Raw genomic sequence first — 19,313 nt, forward strand, 5'->3', positions numbered from 1 at the left:
GCATGTCAATCATGAGTTATATATACATATATAAACTCGGCCACAAAAAGCGGTACACTTGAAAAGTAATAAAAAATAGTGAAAGTTTAAGAACTTATAACTCAGCTAATAATTATTATATCAAGGTATTTAAAAAATGAAAATGAAACTTGAAGTCTGTAGTTTAAGAAAATTTTAGTTCCGATTACGTGGAATGATCAGTTTTGCAATGACAAGTGACAGAGTGAGAACCTACAAAACTGATAAATAGAAGGTCCACTTTCCTGAATTGCACGACGTGAATCAGTTGACGTAGCTCAATGGGATAAAAATCACGTAAAAATTCAAAATTTTCTCTTTAAAATGCACTTTGGCGGAACTCGATACGATAATTTTTCGCTGTTATCTCAATTTGAAAATAGTCGATTTTTTAATGACAAATTATGATTTAAAATGTATATCTGCTATTTTTATCAATTCGAACTGTTGCAATTCTATTTAAGAATGTTGCATTGAATGCGGGCTGTCCCAAAGCGAAGCAAATCATGCCGGGCATCTCGCGTAAACAGAGTCCGAGTAAAACATTCGCGGGATTTTCGCCGTACGAGTTCGGTATTACTTCCTCGGGGATCGGAGGGTATCCATGAAGATTACCCCGTGTAAAAAAAAGAAGAAAAAGACAACAAAAAAATTTGCTTTCTTGCTTTTTTGATATTATATTTTACCTCTTACTTGGCAAAATATTATTTTAGTTTTTTCATTAAATGTTTTTTTAAAATTGCTCATCAAAAGTACGATTACAATTTTATTCACCACATTAGCAGATGCTAAATATTTGTGTTTTACAGGATAATTTGCGTGAAGTGTATGGAAAGCTTTAAAAGTAATGTCGATAGTCTTTAATGACGTTTCCACTTCATATAAGGCATCGTCGAAAACAAAAATATTTTGATGACTTTTTTGTAATGTAGGTCCGACAATAATTGTTTGAGGTTAAACCAAAACTTTTTTAATTTTTCTTCTTTTATCCAAAGATGGTTGAATATCTCAGGGGTCTACACACATTATTATATATTTAGAAGCTAATATACAATTTTTATTGAAATAAATAAGCAAAAATAATAATTAATAGAAATAAACAATAAAAAATAAGAATAAGAAATAGTAATAATAGCAAATAATAATTTACTAAATAATAATCACCATATATTGCACAAGTAAAGTAAAACAATTTATAACTATACCGGGTGTTCAAAATAAAGCGTTACACATTTTTAACTATAAAAATATTGTTTCTAGAGAAAAATGCTTCAAATAAAAGTTGCAATATTTCAAGGAAAATATAAGTTGATGTTATAGGAATGTTTAAAAAATATGTAGCTGCATGTTACAAATTGTATATTTTTTCTTAAACATAACTATGCGTTTTCTTTACATCAATTGATTTGTCTAATTATTCTATGCATAAAAATATTAAGGTAAAATTATCGAGAACTAAATATTTTACAAATATTAGAGATATTTTGTATTTTATATAAAACAATATGTCAAATTAAGATATAAAATATCTCGTAAATCATTCAATTTTTGGTAAATATTGACAAAGGGGACCCACCCCCAATCACCTTGACCTTGACATATGTTGTCAAGGTCATAGGACTGAGTAACCTCCAACAAATTTTAACCGTCGCTTGTTGTTTAATAAAAAGTTATTAATAAAAAAAATTGCAAAGAAGATATAAAATATCACAAACGTATATGCACACACACACACATACACAGGCCTTCGGCCCCCCTCCCGCACCCTCCCCGCCGGTAGGGGATGCATTGCGAAGAGTTCAATCACAATGGACACATGCTGTAAGTTGTAAAACGAGGTCCACCCTGCCTACCGATGGGGCGGGCGCGGGAGGGGGGCCGAAGGCCCCCCTTGCACCCCCCGTGTGTGTATGTGTGTGTGTGTGTGTGTGTGTTTAGTAAACTTTTTTAGATAAACGTATTGATGCTTTTTTTGAAATATTGAGCAAAATGTATTCAATAAATAATTAATTCATCATATTAATATATTATTTTTGAACACTCTATATAAAAAATTGAATGTTTATTTAGGTATATATAGGTATATATAGGTAGAGCTATTTCTATGAACTCTGTCATCAAGTTTTTCACTGTTAGACTACGTACAAATTTTAATTTTTACAAATTCTTTTTTTGTTAATAACTTTCTTCTTAAGAAGGAGCGACGGCTAAAATTTGTTAGAGGTTACTCAGGCCTATGACCTTGACAACATATGTCAAGGTCAAAGTGATTGGGGCTGGGTCCCCTTTTGTCAATATTTACCCAATTTTTGACTATTTACTTTTATAATTATGCAAAATGTTACAAGGAATCTATTTACATAAAACACATAGAGTAATTGTGCATTTAAAAAAATCAAGTTGACCTTAAAATGACCTTAAAACCATCACTTACAAATATACCTATAACATCAACTTATGTCCTCCTTGAAATATTGCAACTTCTATTCGAAATATTTTTCTCTGGAAACAATATTTTTGACAATAAAAATTTGTAACGTTTTGAACACCCGATATGTATATGTACACTTATAGACATAAAATTATCTTTTATTTCTTAATACAACGAACAAAATATGCTAATTACTCTATAATATGTCTTATAGCAGAGTTTCCCAAATTGGGCGCTACCGCCCCCCTGTGGGCGCTGGAGGGATCTGTGGGGGCTTTGCTTGCTTTAGGGGTAGTACGGGGGCGTTGAAATATTTTTTTAAGCAATCTTATCCACTTGATTATATCTTTAAAATTTCAGTTCCAAATTGTTTTATTTCAACTACGCTTACAATTATATTATTAATTAAGATAAGAGATAGAGATAGATTTCCCGAGGGGGGCGCTGAAAAAAATTATGTTTGAAAAAAGGGCGGTAAGCTAAAAAGATTTGGAAAACTCTGTCTTATAGTATAGAGGGTGCGTTTCAGGAGAAATGGTCAGCATTCTAGGACACGATCGTACACATCATTTTAAGCAAAAAAGTTTATATACACATGTGTCCTATTATGGACGGTTATAAAGATATAGCATGTTCAATCTTAAGAACGAATCCATTTATTAACTTAATAGAACCAAATTCTATGAAACAATTACATTAAATTTTGTTTACAATAAATTTGAATAATAATAATTATTAAATAATAATTTTAATTAATTAATAATAATTTTAGCAGTGAACTTGAAACATTATTATAATTATACCAGGAACCAAAAATTTCAAACTAACACATAACTTATCATATATGTGACCTAATGTTTACATTCATAACCATGATAACAAGAAACGACGAAAATTTAATGTGATTGTTTCATAACATTTCTATTAATTGCAAGTTGATAAATATATTCGTTCTTAATATTGAACATGCATCTTTATAATCGTGCAGAATAAGGCACATTTTTCTAAACTTTTTGCTTAAAATGATGCGTGTACAATTATGTCATAGAATGCTGATTTTACTCTTAAAACATCCTGTATATGCAGAAATATTATAATTTATAAATTAAAAAATTTTTAAAATTTTTTTTGCTATTTTTATGTTTAAATTTAAATATATGACAAATAAATAATATATAATGTATATATATAAATATATATAATATTATTCATATTTTTAATTATTGAGATATTAACTCACTTTTATATGAAAAATAAAGTCTTCTGTAATTTCTTGACGCGAAGATTACCACTGACCAACTCCTTTCTGCTTTTTACTTTATAGCAGTATTAAAGGAAACAATTTGCTTAATAACATCAAGATTGACACTGTATTGTTCTCTATATTTAAAAATAAATTTGTATTACAATACAATATACATAATATACGTACCTGTATATAAAACATATCCAATCTGTAACAAAAAAATTTAATTGATTGTATATAATAAAAATTCTAACCTATTGTCGATTGTTCATGCAATATATAATACTATTATTTTGTAATTTCTTTAAAATAAAATAATATAGCTTTGGCGATTCACGTTTTTGAACAGATCCAAGATAGTTTATCAAAATCTATTTCAAACCGAAATAATTAAATAAAATAAATAATTAAAGAAATAATTTTATATAAGACAATACAAATATTAATAACAATAACACATTGATAAAAACATATATACCAATGAATATCTTATTAGTGTATTTAAAGCAGAATACTGTATGATGAAATCATGAATATTAAATCTTTTTCTGCTCTTCCCTCTTAACAAATTCTTAAATTCACAAATTCTAAAAAGATATTTCGATGAAACAACACTACAAATCTCTTTGGCACACTTATAAAATTGTCCGAAAACTATGCTTTTCCCTTGACAGTTAATAAACAACCGTAAAATGAGTGTGATATCGGACTTTGTCATGTGGAATGACTGCGCATGCGCAAAGACCAGACGACTTGGACTTCATATTACGGTCATTTTACAGTTGTTGATTGATTATAAAGGGAAAAAGATAGTTTTCGGACAATTTTACAAGTGTGCCAAAGAATTTTGTAGTATTATTTTATTAAAATATCTTTTTATTTAAAAATGGCACTCAAGAATTTTTAGCATGTGCTTTCTCGCCTCTGACGTCACGATTCCGACATGGTCGGCGAGGAGCCAGGAGCCTTAACTGTTCAATTCTAGCTTTTGAAGTTATTTCCCAAGAATTAAGAACTCTTGATCATGGTTGTATATTATGTTTTAATCAAGATGATCTATTATGTCTTGCGGATATTGCTCTAAAGAATATATAACATATCAATGAACTTAATGCTTTAATTTTTTAAATAAATCTATGTATGTGGATGTTACCTTCAATATTTTCGCAATATTTTTAACAGGCAAAATTTCAGATGTAGAATTATATTTATTGATCAATCCAGATTTAATTAATGAGTTTCTTATAATATTAATTTAATAATTTTACTTTAGAAATTGTATTCTTTTACATTTTTGTATTGAAAGTATTATATAGCATGGTATACATTATTATATATTTAGCAAAAATTAATAAAAAAGTAAAACTGTACCATATGTTTATTAGGAAATAGCTCGATAATATTTTCAGCTAAAAAAGTGAGCCAATTTATGATAATTTTAAAAAATACTATATTTTTTTCAAATTAAAATTTAGTAATGAAATTAATATTTGAGAAATAATATAAATATAAAACCAAGGCCAACTTAACGAGCATAAATAAACAGGATGTAATGTTGATTAGTAAATCCTTTAGATCACACAAATAATAAATGGTTTGTTAATCTATCGGATTCAGTTATTCCGAGTAATGTCTCCAATTTTCTACAACTAGGTGCTAATTTCAGCCTTCCAATCAATAAAAATAAAAAAGTAACAATTCATCAAGGACATCGAAGGTAATTCAAAACGCAATAATATTAAAAATCTCAGAACGATACGAAATGTTGCGGTTCCTCAATTTTCTCACTACTTACATAAAGACATTCCTAAAAATCCAACACATGAAAAATTAATAACAATGCACAAATCAACAACAGAATTTTGCCGCCATAATCCAAACATCATATTTACACGAGCGGATAAAGGCAACGTCACCGTTGCAATGAATAAAACATATTACATTGAAAAGGTGGAAGACCTGTTAAAAGATCACAACACTTATTCCATTATTAAAAGCAACCCATCCTTACGAATCGAAAGAGAGTTAAATAACACGATATAACAATGGCTAAAAAAAGAATACATCACTAAAAAAGAATATTATACACTACATTCAAGCGATTCGCTCCTACCAAAAGCTTATGGTCTCCCCAAGATCCATAAAAACGACGTTCCTTTCAGAATCATAGTCTCGTCGATCAATACAGCACTATATTCCTTGGCTTCTTATATTCACAAAATATTACTAAAGAGTCTACCAAAAACCAGTAGCTATGTGAACAACAGCTTCGATTTATGCAGAACATTGTCTGGTAAAGCATTGGGACCTTCTGACATTTTGATCTCGTTAGATGTCGTATCTCTCTTCACTAACATCCCTCTGGATCTTGCAATCAATAGCAGCAGTAATAGATGGAATCATATCGAATTCCACACAAAAATTCCAAAAAAAGATTTTGTATCAGCTACCAATTTTATACTATCATCCACATTTTTTACTTTCAATGACACAATTTATAAACAAACTTATGGGACTCCTATGGGATCCCCATTATCACCCATAGTCGCGGATCTAGTGATGCAGGATTTAGAGGAATCAATCTTAAATAGTCTAGGAACGAGCTTAATATTTTACTACCGTTATGTGGATGATATTATATTAGCAACTCAGGCGAATGAAATTGCGAACATTGTCGACAAATTTAATGATTATCACGAAAGGTTAAAATTCACGGTAGAATATGAGGAGGACCGCTGCATAAGCTTTTTAGACTTACATTTAAAAGTAATATAGACAATATATTATACATAGATTGGTTTCATAAAAAAACTTTCTCAGGCAGAATTTTATCATATTTTTCTAACCATCCAATGTGCCATAAAATAGGAACAATATACAATTTAGACGACAGAGCTTTATTGCTCGCACACCCTCAATTCCATAGAAAAAACTTGGAGATAATTATTAACATATCGCTCGACAATGGCTACCCCCTGGACCTCACTTTTAAATGGATCAATCGAAGAATAAAGAATCTTATTTTTAACAAATTGAATATAACAAATAAAAACTTGAATGTCATTAATCAACCTAACAATAGCGAAAACAACAATAAAAAATTCTTTGTTATTCCCTACATTAATACAATCTCTGAATTAATTGCACCATCGATTAAAAAATTGGACATGACTGTTGGTTATCGATGTCTTAATAAACTAGAGAAATTTGTCAAGGTACAAAAGGATAGGAACTACCCCCCCCCCCAACACATAATTCAAATGTTATTTACAAAATAAACTGCAATGATTGTAATGCAACGTATGTCGGACAAACAAAAAGACAATTACGCACTCGACTCAAAGAACACATTAATAACATTAAATTAGATTCGTCAAGACATTCGGTAATTTCTGAGCATATTCTGAATGAAAAACATACATTCAATTGGAACAATATTAAAATTTTAGATTTTGAACATATTTATCAAAAAAGACTTATTTCCGAAATGATACACATTAAAGAACAAAAAAGCGGCATTAATTTAAACAAGGACACAGAATTATTGGACAATGTTTATTTTGACATCCTAGAGGAAATAGGGCTGTTCTTCCGAATGGGACACTTCGAGTTGAGGGCAGCCCTTTTGCGTACTGAAAGTAGATACCAAAATAACGTATTATATAAAATTTCAGTCGCGGCAAATTATTTTTTCAAATGTTTTTATTTAAAAAAATTTTAAAAAAAAATTTTTTTTAAAAAAATTGGACACCGCACGTGCGAAGATCCACGCGCTGCCTACCGACGGGGAGGGTGCGGGAGGGGGGCCGAAGGCCCCCCTTGCACCCCTCCGTGTGTGTGTGTGTGTGTGTGTGTGTGTGTGTGTGTGTATACATACGTTTCTGATATGCGTGGATCTGTCCAATGGTGTGGAGCTCCCGAAGAGGGGGGGGCGAACTCACTCCGGCATCCACGCATGTACTTTGCAAGATGAAACGAAGTTCACTCTACACCTAACATTGATATAATGTACCTAATCCTGAAGGATTATAATCCATTCAGGACAACACCCAGATATTTATTTATCCCTGCTCTTGGCATTACCCGGAACTAACGACAAGGACGTGGGAGGTTTTTAGTTCCATATTTTTTCTATTTTTTGTTTTTGTATTTTTTTTACATTTTGTATTTTTTAATTTTTTTGTTTGTAATTTTGTTTTTTTAAAAATTATATATGTAAATTATATATTTATATATATTTATATATGTAAAAAAAAAAAAAAAAAAAGCAGAGAATTCTCTGCTTTAACCAAAAACACAAACTGATAATTATAAAGTATTCTCTTCTTTAACCAAAAACACAAACTGATAATTATAAAGTACTGTTATTGAGTTTAATTGAGATTTTACTTTTAGGTAAAAACTATTGAAAAAATGATTTGCCGCGGCTGAAATTTTATATATTACGTTGTTTTGGTATCTACTTTCAGTACGCTAAAGGGCTGTTCCGAACTCGAAGTGTCCCATTCGGAAGAATATCCGGAAATAGCTAACACACGATGATATGTACTTTTTAGAGTTACTAGAACAACACAAGCGCGCGCTACGCGCGCGCCATTCTTCAATTTTATATTTAAAAAAATGATATTTAAAAAAAATAATATACCTAGTTTGTTTAAACTCGATTAAAATGTTTTTTCACAGAAATCAGCCGATTAAAGCGTTAATTTGCTAATTAATTAAAATTTTAAAATAATAATATGGTAAGAAATTAAATTAGTAATATGTAGTTGAAAATAATATGTTAATTATAATACCTTATTCTTGATTAATATTTTTTTGACAGAAATCAGCTGATAACTGTCAAAAATATTATAACATATTATTTAAAACATATTATTATTTTGATTTTGATAACATATTATTTATATTACATATTAATTAGCAAATTAACGCTTTAATCAGCTGATTTCTGTAAAAAAATATTAATAAAGCGAAAATTTGTTAATTAAATTTTAAAATAATATGTTATAAAAATTAAAATAGTAATGTTTTATTTTATTTTATTTGTTACAGGTGGCATTGCTGATAAGCTGCGCGCAAATTTGACTGCGAATTCTCGAGTGTCGAACGGACGTTGATTCGTGCGATTGTAGTTTTCGCATCGCTTTTTCTCATTGCAAGTGCAATGCGCGAAATACGCGTGTGTCTCACGCGTCGCGTCGGAAGTGCCGTGTAAAGTTTCGCGTGTCGGGAGTGCCGTGTAAAGTATCGGGCGATCGTAATTATTCGTGTTTTCGCGAGTGTCGTGAGTGCTACCATGAGCTAAGAGAGAAAGAGGAGGCCCGGGGAGGCATCGGGCGACAACGGGGCAACTGTGAGGTAAAACCTATTTTTTTCTAAACTACATTGAGATATTCGATCATTTCCAGACAAAACACCTGTACACACACATACACCCCCCCCCCTCCCCACACATGTATATACATAATTTGAATATTTTGTTTTCAGATTAATGTGTGCTGTATACTACAATTCCGCTATTGCACGGACCGGTGAGTGAGAAATTGTTTATTTCGATTGAATTAAGAAAATATTATAACATCCTTCTCTTAAAAATGCATGTTAAGTTCATTCTCGCAATATTGTTACATCTTTTCCGCGATGCTTATTGACTGTCTCGATTCGCATTGTGCGTTATATTCGTAGCATCGAGAGGTTGTCGCGAAAGTTAGTAGTTTGACAGTTTGTTCAAAATAAAATAAAATAAAATAAAATAATATGTTTTAAATAATATGTTATTATAATATTTTAAACTCTCTCGATTAATATTTTTGATAGTTATCAGCTGATTTCTGTCAAAAAATATTAATCGCGGATAAGGTATTATAATATATTATTTACAACATATTACAATTTTAATATTTTTTACATATTATTATTTTAAAATTTAATTAGCAAATTAACGATTTAATCAGCTGATGTCTGTAAAAAATATTAATAAAGCGTTAATTTAATTAAATTTTAAAATAATAATATGTTAAAAATATTAAATAGTAATAAGATGTAAATAATATGTTATAATACTTTAAATTCGATTAATATTTTGTGACAGAAATCAGCTGATAACTGTCAAAAATATTAATCGGGTTTAAAGTATTATAACATATTATATAAAACATATTATTATTTTATTTAATTTTATTTTGAACAAACTGTCAAACTGCTAACCCTTGCAATGACAGCCTCTTGATACTATGAATATAACGCATAACGCTAATCGAAACACCCAATCAGCATCGCGGAAGAGAGGCAACATTATTTGCGAGAATCGACTTAACATGCCTTTTTTAGAAAGGGATTGTTTGGTACTCAGATATGCTCCCCACAGTCGGTTTTAAGATACACTGTAAGTGAGAAGTTAATGGCAAGAAATTTAACATATCTCAAGATATAATTGGAAGTGACTTTTTTCACTATATTGAGCTCGTGACAAAATTTTAACGCTTCTTTTTACCCACAGTTCCAGTTTATCATTAAAGACAAGTGTCAATCGAATATTATTGGAACATACCAATTTTATACAATGACATTAATATTTGATCTTACCGAACTAACTTATTCTCGCCTTCCAACGAAGAATGGGTTTTATCATCACCATCGTACGCGTTCCATTTATAGAATTTTTAAACTTGTTAAGTTCAAATGGATTGTTACAACCTTTTTGCCATGGCTTCTTATAAATTATTTGTATACTACCTAAGCTTACATATAACGGCAACTCATTCGCTCGGCGCAACCTTAAACAATTTTTTTATATTATATTTGCTTTTTATATTATATTCTCTTTGTATTAACTCTACTCACGTACTGAGGAAGACTAAGTAAGTCGAAACGTATATACGTATTATGTAATATTTGAAATAAATTACTAATCAACATTACATCCTGTTTATTTATGCTCGTTAAGTTGGCCTTGGTTTTATATTTATATTATTTCTCAATTATTTGCTTTGCATCATACGAGCCTTACGATTAATTTATTTTTATTTGAAATTAATATTAATAAGAATGTACCTTTTATCGACATCTGCACTAAGCTCGACAGAGAGAACGCAATCCGCGACATAATTACAAAGAGAGACGATCAATGAGTTGACCATTCTGTTTATAAAATGATAGTACTTCCTTTCCTCGATACTCTCAGATAATATTCGTCTTAGGTCCTACATAAATTGTGAGGAATTAATTTTAATAAACTATGACATGTATATATGAACAAATAGCAGAATAATTGATATTTACATATTTTTCTGTTTTATCAGAAGCATCTGTACTAATTATTTTAATTTCATTTGCAGTGCCGATAACTGGTAACTGGTAAATTCAAATCAGGAATAATTTCTGTGTTATTTTCATCTTTTGTGTTGTTTTGGTCAATTGTAAGTGTCACAGATTGATCGATCTTTTTTCAGCTCAATAATTAATGAATTATTTTCCAACCATTCTTTCCATTTCAAATGAAACTTAATTCTATGACCTGTTACGTCCAGACTCGTGGAAGGAAGAGTCAGCGGAAGAGCGTAACTAAACTTACTTCGAACGACGGCAGACTATCCGTCTGTTCGACTCAAACGAACGTGCTTAGGCCTAAATAGGTCAACGACCGGGAAGGTCGCTTTTATTCTATTTAAAGAGCCGTTCGGTTGGTGGCCTCTTTTCGGTAAAAAAATTTAATCTTTATTATGCGGGACAAGGCCTAGTGCGACTTCGGGAAAGGAAGTAATGAGATCGGGTCTATTAAAGAGTATTAGGCACGAAGATAATTAATTTATTTTATTCTTATAGAGGACAAGAAAAGAAAAATTAGATTCATCGGAATTATTACACATATATGTTATTATTATTATTCCTTATTCTAATAGTGTTGCTTTCCAAGTCAGAAAAGAAATAGATGCGCCTGTGTATGAGTGAGTGAGTATGGATCGCGGGTGATACATGAGTACGGAGGTCTTCAATCGGGACAGAGAGGGGAGTTATTGTTTAAAATTTAGGGTCCCGATTGGTAATTACAATAATTTTTTAATAAACAAATAATAGATATATAAAACATGTTCGTGTGTGTGAGGGTCATGGAATGTGGATGGGGTGGAGGGGGGATAGGATGCAATTTTGACATAATTCTTGGAATACTTATTTTTTTTCTATTTTGTCATTATTAATTCTATTTCCTATTCTCTGCGCATGTATAATTTTAGAGTGAGAGAGAGAAGAGACTGGATAATGTTGAATAGGGGAAAGTTATGGTGTGGCGATTACATCGACACATACTTAACCGAAGAGTAATCAAAAACACTCATACACATACAGACACATATACACGAACAAGGATCGAGACGCGAGAAAAGTAAATACGTAACGAACACAACGAACGAGACAAGAAAACAAAGACGCGAATCGAGACTCGATACACATATGACCGAAGGATTAATCTTGGAAAAAAGATTAGAGACTCGACTATCGACGGTTGTCGCGTACGGACGTGCGAGCGATTACATATATGTATATGTGAACTGTAAATTGCGAGAATATACGAACTATAACGTGACCATATAATATGTTGCATAAATTCTTATTTTTACCACGCACCCATCCAAAGAACTAAAGTGGTGACCCCGACGTGATCGTGCATTGATTTTTTATTTTTGACAATACGTTCGGACGAATTTAAAAAAAGTTCGCGATCGGTTATCGAGTGCGTGGAGACAGAGTGTCATGGTTGTGACAAGGGACGACGAAGTGACCGCACCGCGTGTGGAGCATGAAGCACGAGCACTCGAGCAGCCGCTACTCCACGGAGTGCAGCCGCACCCGCTCGGGATGCAGCCGGCAGGATTTGAGCAGCCACCAGGTTTCTTTTTGCCTGTCCCCGAGGTGAGCCGCGTGGGCATGCGGATGCCGGAGTTCACGCCGTCGGATCCTGAACTCTGGTTTAGTATTGTCGACCGGAGTTTCCAAGCCGCCGGGATCACGGTCGACGCAACGAAATTCGGTTACGCGTTGACAGCCATCGGACCGCGTTACACGATCGAAGTGCGCGACATTATAATGAATCCGCCTGCGGAACGCGCGTATGAAACACTAAAATCTGAACTAGTTAAACGACTGAGTTTATCGCAGGAGCATAAGACCCGGAGGCTGCTCGAGCACGAAGAGATCGGCGACCGAAAGCCATCGCAATTTTTACGGCACCTTCGTGGTCTCGCCGGAAACGTAGTTGGCGACCAGGTATTGCGAACGGTCTGGTTGAGTCGGCTGCCGGCTTATATTCAGCCGCACTTAATAACGCGCACGGCAGATACGCCCGAACAATTGGCGGATATCGCGGACGCGATAGTCGAGGCGACCCGGGCGCCGATATTCCAGGTGGCGGAGGCGACCAGATTTGCGACGCCTCGGGGTCAAGGCACGAGTGATCCTGCTTCATTGGAGGCGAGAATGGAGATGCGGCTGGCGATGCAGCAAGAGATGACGGAGCAGTTGACGGCGATTCGCAAGTCGATCGAGGCGATCGGCAGTGATCGATTCCAAGGAGATCGCGATGACGACCGACGTCGTTCGCGTCCGCGTTCGCGTTCGCGTTCGCGCTCGCGTGCGCGATCGGGAAGTCGTGGTCCACCGGCCAGTGGTGTATGCTGGTATTACTGGCAATTCGGGCCGGATGCCCGACAGTGCAGGGCGCCTTGCTCGATGCAGCAGCAGGGAAACGCGGGGGCCGGTCGCTAGTGGCGGCGAGCGACTCAGGCCACGGTACGTGACGCCTGTTTGTCACCGACGCGAATACAAAGGTGATTTTTTTGGTTGACACGGGCGCGGATCTCTGCGTGTATCCTCGGAAGATGGTTCGAGGGCCATGACAGAGATCGACCTACGAACTTTCGGCCGCTAACGGCACACCGATATTTACTTACGGAACCGAGACGATGACATTGAATTTTGGATTGCGGCGGGCGTTCTCGTGGCGGTTTGTGATTGCGGACGTCTCACGACCGATAATCGGCGCCGATTTTCTCGCGCATTACGGGCTCCTCGTGGATTTGCGCGGTTCTCGTCTCGTTGACCAGGTGACGAGCTTGACCGCGCACGGGCGTTGCATCCGATGCGATACACCCAGTGTAAAAACGATCATGGGAGAGACGCAGTACCGGTTGTTGGAGCAGTACTCGGATATCGCGAGACCGGACGGGCGTCCGGGGGTCACGATCCATGCTACGCGGCATTATATCGAGACTACGTCGGGACCGCCTGTCGCGTGCAGGCCGCGGAGACTCGCTCCGGATCGGTTGGCGGCCGCGAAGAAAGAGTTTCGCAAGATGGTGGAGGCCGGGATCGCGCGACCTTCGAAGAGCTGTTGGTCGGCTCCCTTGCACATGGTGCCAAAGAAGGGCGAAGAGTGGCGGCCCTGCGGGGATTATAGGGCACTGAATGCGCGGACGATCCCGGATCGTTACCCGGTGCGACATATTCAGGACTTCGCGCAAGCCCTCAGCGGGAAGAAGATTTTTACCACGTTGGATTTAGTCCGGGCATATCACCAAATTCCGGTGGCGGAGAGGGACATCCCGAAGACGGCGATCACCACACCGTTCGGCATGTACGAATTTCCGTACATGTCATTCGGCTTACGTAACGCGGCGCAGACGTTCCAACGATTTATAGACGAGGTTCTGCGCGACTTCGAATTTTGCTACGCATACATAGATGACATCCTCGTCGCGTCGTCATCGGAGGAAGAGCATCGCGATCACCTGCGAGCGTTATTTGAGCGTCTGCGAGAATACGGGGTAATAATCAACCCCGCGAAATGCGTATTCGGCCAATCAAAGGTGGAGTTCCTCGGATACGAAGTTTCCGACGGGGGAACTCGGCCGCTGCCGGCGCGAGTGGAGACGATTCGCGCGATTCAGATGCCGAAGACAGCGAAAGATCTCCGGAGATACTTAGGCATGGTAAATTTTTACCGAAGATTCCTGTCAAAAGCCGCCGAGATTTTAGCGCCACTGAATGACCTCCTGCGCGGCAACGTTAAGGGCAAGACACCGGTATCGTGGACGTCGCAGACTCAACGGACATTCGAAGCATCAAAGGAAAGTTTGGCCCAAGTCGCTCTTTTGAGGCACCCCAGGATGAGCGCGGAGCTCGCTCTGTTTACCGACGCGTCCGAACAGAGCATCGGCGCGACCTTACAACAGCGGGGCAGCGACGGCTGGGAACCGTTGGCTTTTTTTCTCGAAAAAGCTAAGCCCAGCCGAATCGAAATACAGCGCTTTCGATAGAGAACTGTTAGCGATATACCTGGCGGTTAAGAATTTTCGGTACATGCTGGAGGCGCGCACGTTCGCGATATATATGGATCACAAGCCGATAATTTACGCTTTTCGACAGAAATCCGAGAAGAGTACGCCGCGCCAGTTTCGCCACTTGGACTATATCGGACAATTTACCACCGACATTCGGCACGTGACGGGTGAGGAGAATGTCGTGGCTGACGCACTGTCGAGGATCGAGGAGCTCCGTTCTCCCATGGATTACGCCGCGCTGGCAGAGTCGCAGGGGAGTGACGAGGAGCTCGAGAGGTACTTGCAGCGAGAGTCCGGGCTGAAGCTCAGCAAGGTGGAGATTCCCGGAAGCGGGATAGAAGTACTGTGACACAGCAACGCCAACGCCACGGCCGTTTTTGACAAGGCCTTTTCGTGCCGCATTCGATCTGATACATAATCTGGCGCACCCAGGAATAAAGGCGACGGGCAAACTCGTGGCACAGCGCTACGTTTGACCGTCGATGAATGCTGACTGCCACAGCTGGGCTCGTTCGTGTGTGCCCTGTCAGCGGTCCAAGGTGTCGCGACATGTTTCGGCACCGCTAGGAAAATTTGCGACTCAGCAGATTCGAGCATGTCCATCTGGACATCATCGTGATGCCAGTCTCGGAGGGCAAGCGATATTGTCTCACGTGTGTGGACCGTTTCACACGATGGCCGGAGGCGTTCCCATTACGAAACCAGGAGGCGGAGACGGTCGCGAGAGCATTTTATGAAGGATGGATCTGCCGATTCGGGGCACCCCTTCGAATTACGACGGACCAGGGACGCCAGTTTGAGTCCGGCCTCTTCCGACGGCTGAGCGAGCTCACGGGAGCGCAACATGTGAGGACGACGGCATACCACCCGCAGGCGAACGGGATGGTCGAGCGGTTCCATCGCCAGCTCAAGGCGGCGATCAAGTGCCAGCAGAACAGCCGCTGGACCGAGGTGCTGCCGACCGTTTTGCTCGGGATCCGAGCAGCATGGAAGGACGACGTGCGAGCGACCACGGCCGAGTTAGTATACGGCCAAACATTGAGGATCCCGGGGCAGTTCCTGGGTCGGCGACCGACGGACGACGAGGACGACGCCGCCGACTTGGTCGGAACGCTGCGCGAGCATTTTGAGAGGCTGCGACCAGTGGATGGAACCCGACACGGGGAGCGGCGACCGTTCGTCTACAAAGACTTAGCGACGGCCGAGCGGGTGTTCGTGCGACACGACGGGCCAAAGACGATGCTGTAGGCGCCGTACGAGGGACCGTACGCGGTCGTCAGCCGCAGCGAGAAGGTTTTTGTTGTGCGCATGCACGGCAAAGACAAGGCGGTTTCGATAGATCGCTTAAAGCCAGCATATCTCGTATCAGAGTGCGATACAGGGGACAGCGGCCCGGCAGAGTCGACGACGCAGAGCCGAGACGATGAGGTCGATCGACGGAGAGCATGCGGGGACACGAGGCCGCCGCCCCGACGGGGCGAAACGATAACGAGAGCGGGAAGAAGAGTCCGGTTTCCGGACCGTCTTCAGGCGGGCCTGTGACGCCGGGACACACACACACACAGAAAGAGAAAAAATATATTTTTCGATCACGATTGACACGCGTATACATACAGCGCACGTATTAAGGCACGAACCGGGTTATATATATATATATATATATATATATATATATATATGTTTGTTTCTTTTATTATTTGGTATTGTGTACACCGGCTTAACTCAAGATGGTTTCATTACACCTTTCGTCTTTTAAATAATCGCTGCGAAGTCGTGCATATCGGGCTCGCGTTGGTGCGGTATCCGCGCTAGTATCGTGCTATCGGTATAGCACTGGCGGGGGAGTACTGTGGCGATTACATCGACACATACTTAACTGAAGAGTAATCAAAAACACTCATACACATACAGATACACACATATACACGAACAAGGATCGAAACGCGAGAAAAGTAAATACGTAACGAACACAACGAACGAGACAAGAAAACAAAGACGCGAATCGAGACTCGATACACATATGACCGAAGGATTAACCTTGGAAAAAAGATTAGAGACTCGACTATCGACGATTGTCGCGTACGGACGTGCGAGCGATTACATGTATATGTGAACTGTAAATTGCGAGAATATACGAACTATAACGTGACCATATAATACGTTGCATAAATTCTTATTTTTACCACGCACCCATCCAAAGAACTAAAATGGAAAACGGGAACACGAATCTCGCCGTTGTTACGGGAGATCCTGAGTGACTTTGGAACGGGTGAAATCACGAATCTTGCCGTGATCACAGGAGATCCTGAGTGATTTTCGGGACGGACTAAATCACGAATCTCGCCGTTATCACGAGAGATCCTGAGTAATTTCCAGAATAGACGAAATCACGAATCTCGCCGTTATCACGGGAGATCCTGAGTGATTTCCGGAATGGACGAAATCACGAATCTCGCCGTTATCACGGGAGATCCTGAGTGATTTCGGAATGGAAGAAAGAGAGAGGGAGAGAGAGGTTTAGGGTTGGATAGGATAGAACTCGCGCAAAAAGAAATTTAAAAAAGATGGTTTTATCTTGAGTCCAAGAATTATTTCGGTACGGTGGGTGAAATATTTATTTTTGCGTTTTCCTTTTGTTATGCGTGTGTGTCTTGACTTACTGTTTGTGAGGTGCGTTGTTAACAATGGCTGCTAGGTCGTTCTGGTCTGGTTGTATATGCGGTCTATCGGAATTGAACTATGTTCTTGCACTCACGCACCAAACGAACGTCGGAATTTGAGTTTGAGCGAGACCGAATTTCGAAAATGATTGTATTCGAAAAGTCCGAAAAAGTCTAAGTACGAGGCCGGATAGGTCGTGTGCGGAAAATTACGCTCAAAAGTCCGGAGTAAAATCTGCTCTCCCGAGGGATGTCGCGGGTATATCAACCTCCTTGCTCCTCCTCTCCATTGGTTTGTTAACATTTCCTGACGAATAGGAAATTTTTCAATGACGCCCTTAGGGTCCCGGAGGCGTCGCTTTTGATTTCACAATTATCATGGTTAGTCAGGGCTTTTGTTTAACCGCTTACGTTTCGACCAATGAAGAATTTGTTGCTATCAAGTGTGGTTGATATTTTTATTACCTTCTCGAGTTTGTCTCGGGCCGATATCGCGTAACGATGATCTGTCAGACGAGAATTGTTTGGAATCGATTACCGTTATTAGTCTCTCTCTTAAAATTTTTATTAGTTTTCAAGTGTTGGTTTTGTTTAAAGAATTGTCGACTATAGTTTATCTTCTTAGAGTATAACGAGTTACAGTTTTGAATTTTATGAGTTAATCTGTTTGCTTCTCAAGTTCTGTATATATTCTTTACTTTTACGATGGAACTGTCTCGGAATATGTTTGCCTCACCTGTCAGATCGTCGGTTTATCTGCGCGTCTGCGATATTAAAATATCGCCTTGCGTTCTCCGAAAGAAAAGAATCGTGGAGTCCACAGGACGTAACAGACCCAATTTGGAAATTAATGACTCAATTATTATTTTATTAATGTTTTTTAAAGCAATTTTGTCTATTTCCTGTTCTTAAATACAACAATGCTTTTGTATAATATACAGGATGGATTAATAACTCTGTCCACCTGGAATCATCTCCTGGAAATGTCTCCGTTATTTTTAGAGATACAAAAATATTGTACTTACAAAAATTGTACGGTATCAAGAGAGCCATAATATGCTACTAATAGTTTTTTTTGTAGGTGGAAGCGCTTCAGAGATTTCAAAATCGTTGAAATTGTCTAAAATCGCTATTACACTAAGGATAAAATGGAGATGACCTTGAAATACAAAAAAATTATTAGTAGCATAGGCTCTCTTGATACCGTACAACTTTTGTAAGTACAATATTTTTGTATCTTTAAAAATAATGGAGATATTCCAGGGGGACAGAGTTATTTGTCCACCCTGTATACTGCTCACAAAAATTAAGAGAACACTTAATTTTTCTGAAAAAGTAGGCAAAATTCAGCTATAACTTCGGTACAAATGAATAAATTTTAAATAAAAAAAGGGTTTAAGAGCTTGAAATCTCTACTTTCAAAAAGTCTATATTTTTTATGCTTTTTATTTTCTATAAGTTTCGTAATTTTTACTAAGTCTATATTTTTTATGCTTTTTATTTTCTATAAGTTTCGTTAATTTTATAAAGAAAACCACGAGCTAGACAAAATGAAATGTCTCAATTTGTGGGCCTGTAACTTTTTCAGAAAAAATTTGCGACAATTTTCGACTTTTCTT

General features: G+C 37.7%; 2 protein-coding genes across 2 annotated transcripts; both read left to right on the plus strand.

Moving 5' to 3' along the window:
- Positions 1-524: 524 nt before the first annotated feature.
- LOC145934270 (uncharacterized) lies at positions 525-6,470 on the plus strand. Its single transcript, XM_083034634.1, has 2 exons — positions 525-616; positions 5,795-6,470. The coding sequence occupies exons 1-2, from the start codon at positions 525-527 to the stop codon at positions 6,468-6,470; spliced, it is 768 nt and encodes a 255-aa protein (XP_082890760.1).
- Positions 6,471-12,065: 5,595 nt separating this feature from the next.
- On the plus strand, positions 12,066-13,699 carry LOC145941030 (uncharacterized). Its single transcript, XM_083046803.1, has one exon. It carries the CDS (start codon positions 12,450-12,452, stop codon positions 13,458-13,460), a length of 1,011 nt encoding a protein of 336 aa, XP_082902929.1. The 5' UTR covers positions 12,066-12,449; the 3' UTR covers positions 13,461-13,699.
- The last annotated feature ends 5,614 nt before the right edge of the window (positions 13,700-19,313 follow it).

Source organism: Prenolepis imparis, unplaced genomic scaffold (genome assembly GCF_030444845.1).
Source record: "Prenolepis imparis isolate NDT839.2.m4 unplaced genomic scaffold, iyPreImpa1.0 SCAF_1, whole genome shotgun sequence".
Taxonomy (NCBI): Eukaryota; Metazoa; Arthropoda; class Insecta; order Hymenoptera; family Formicidae; genus Prenolepis; species Prenolepis imparis.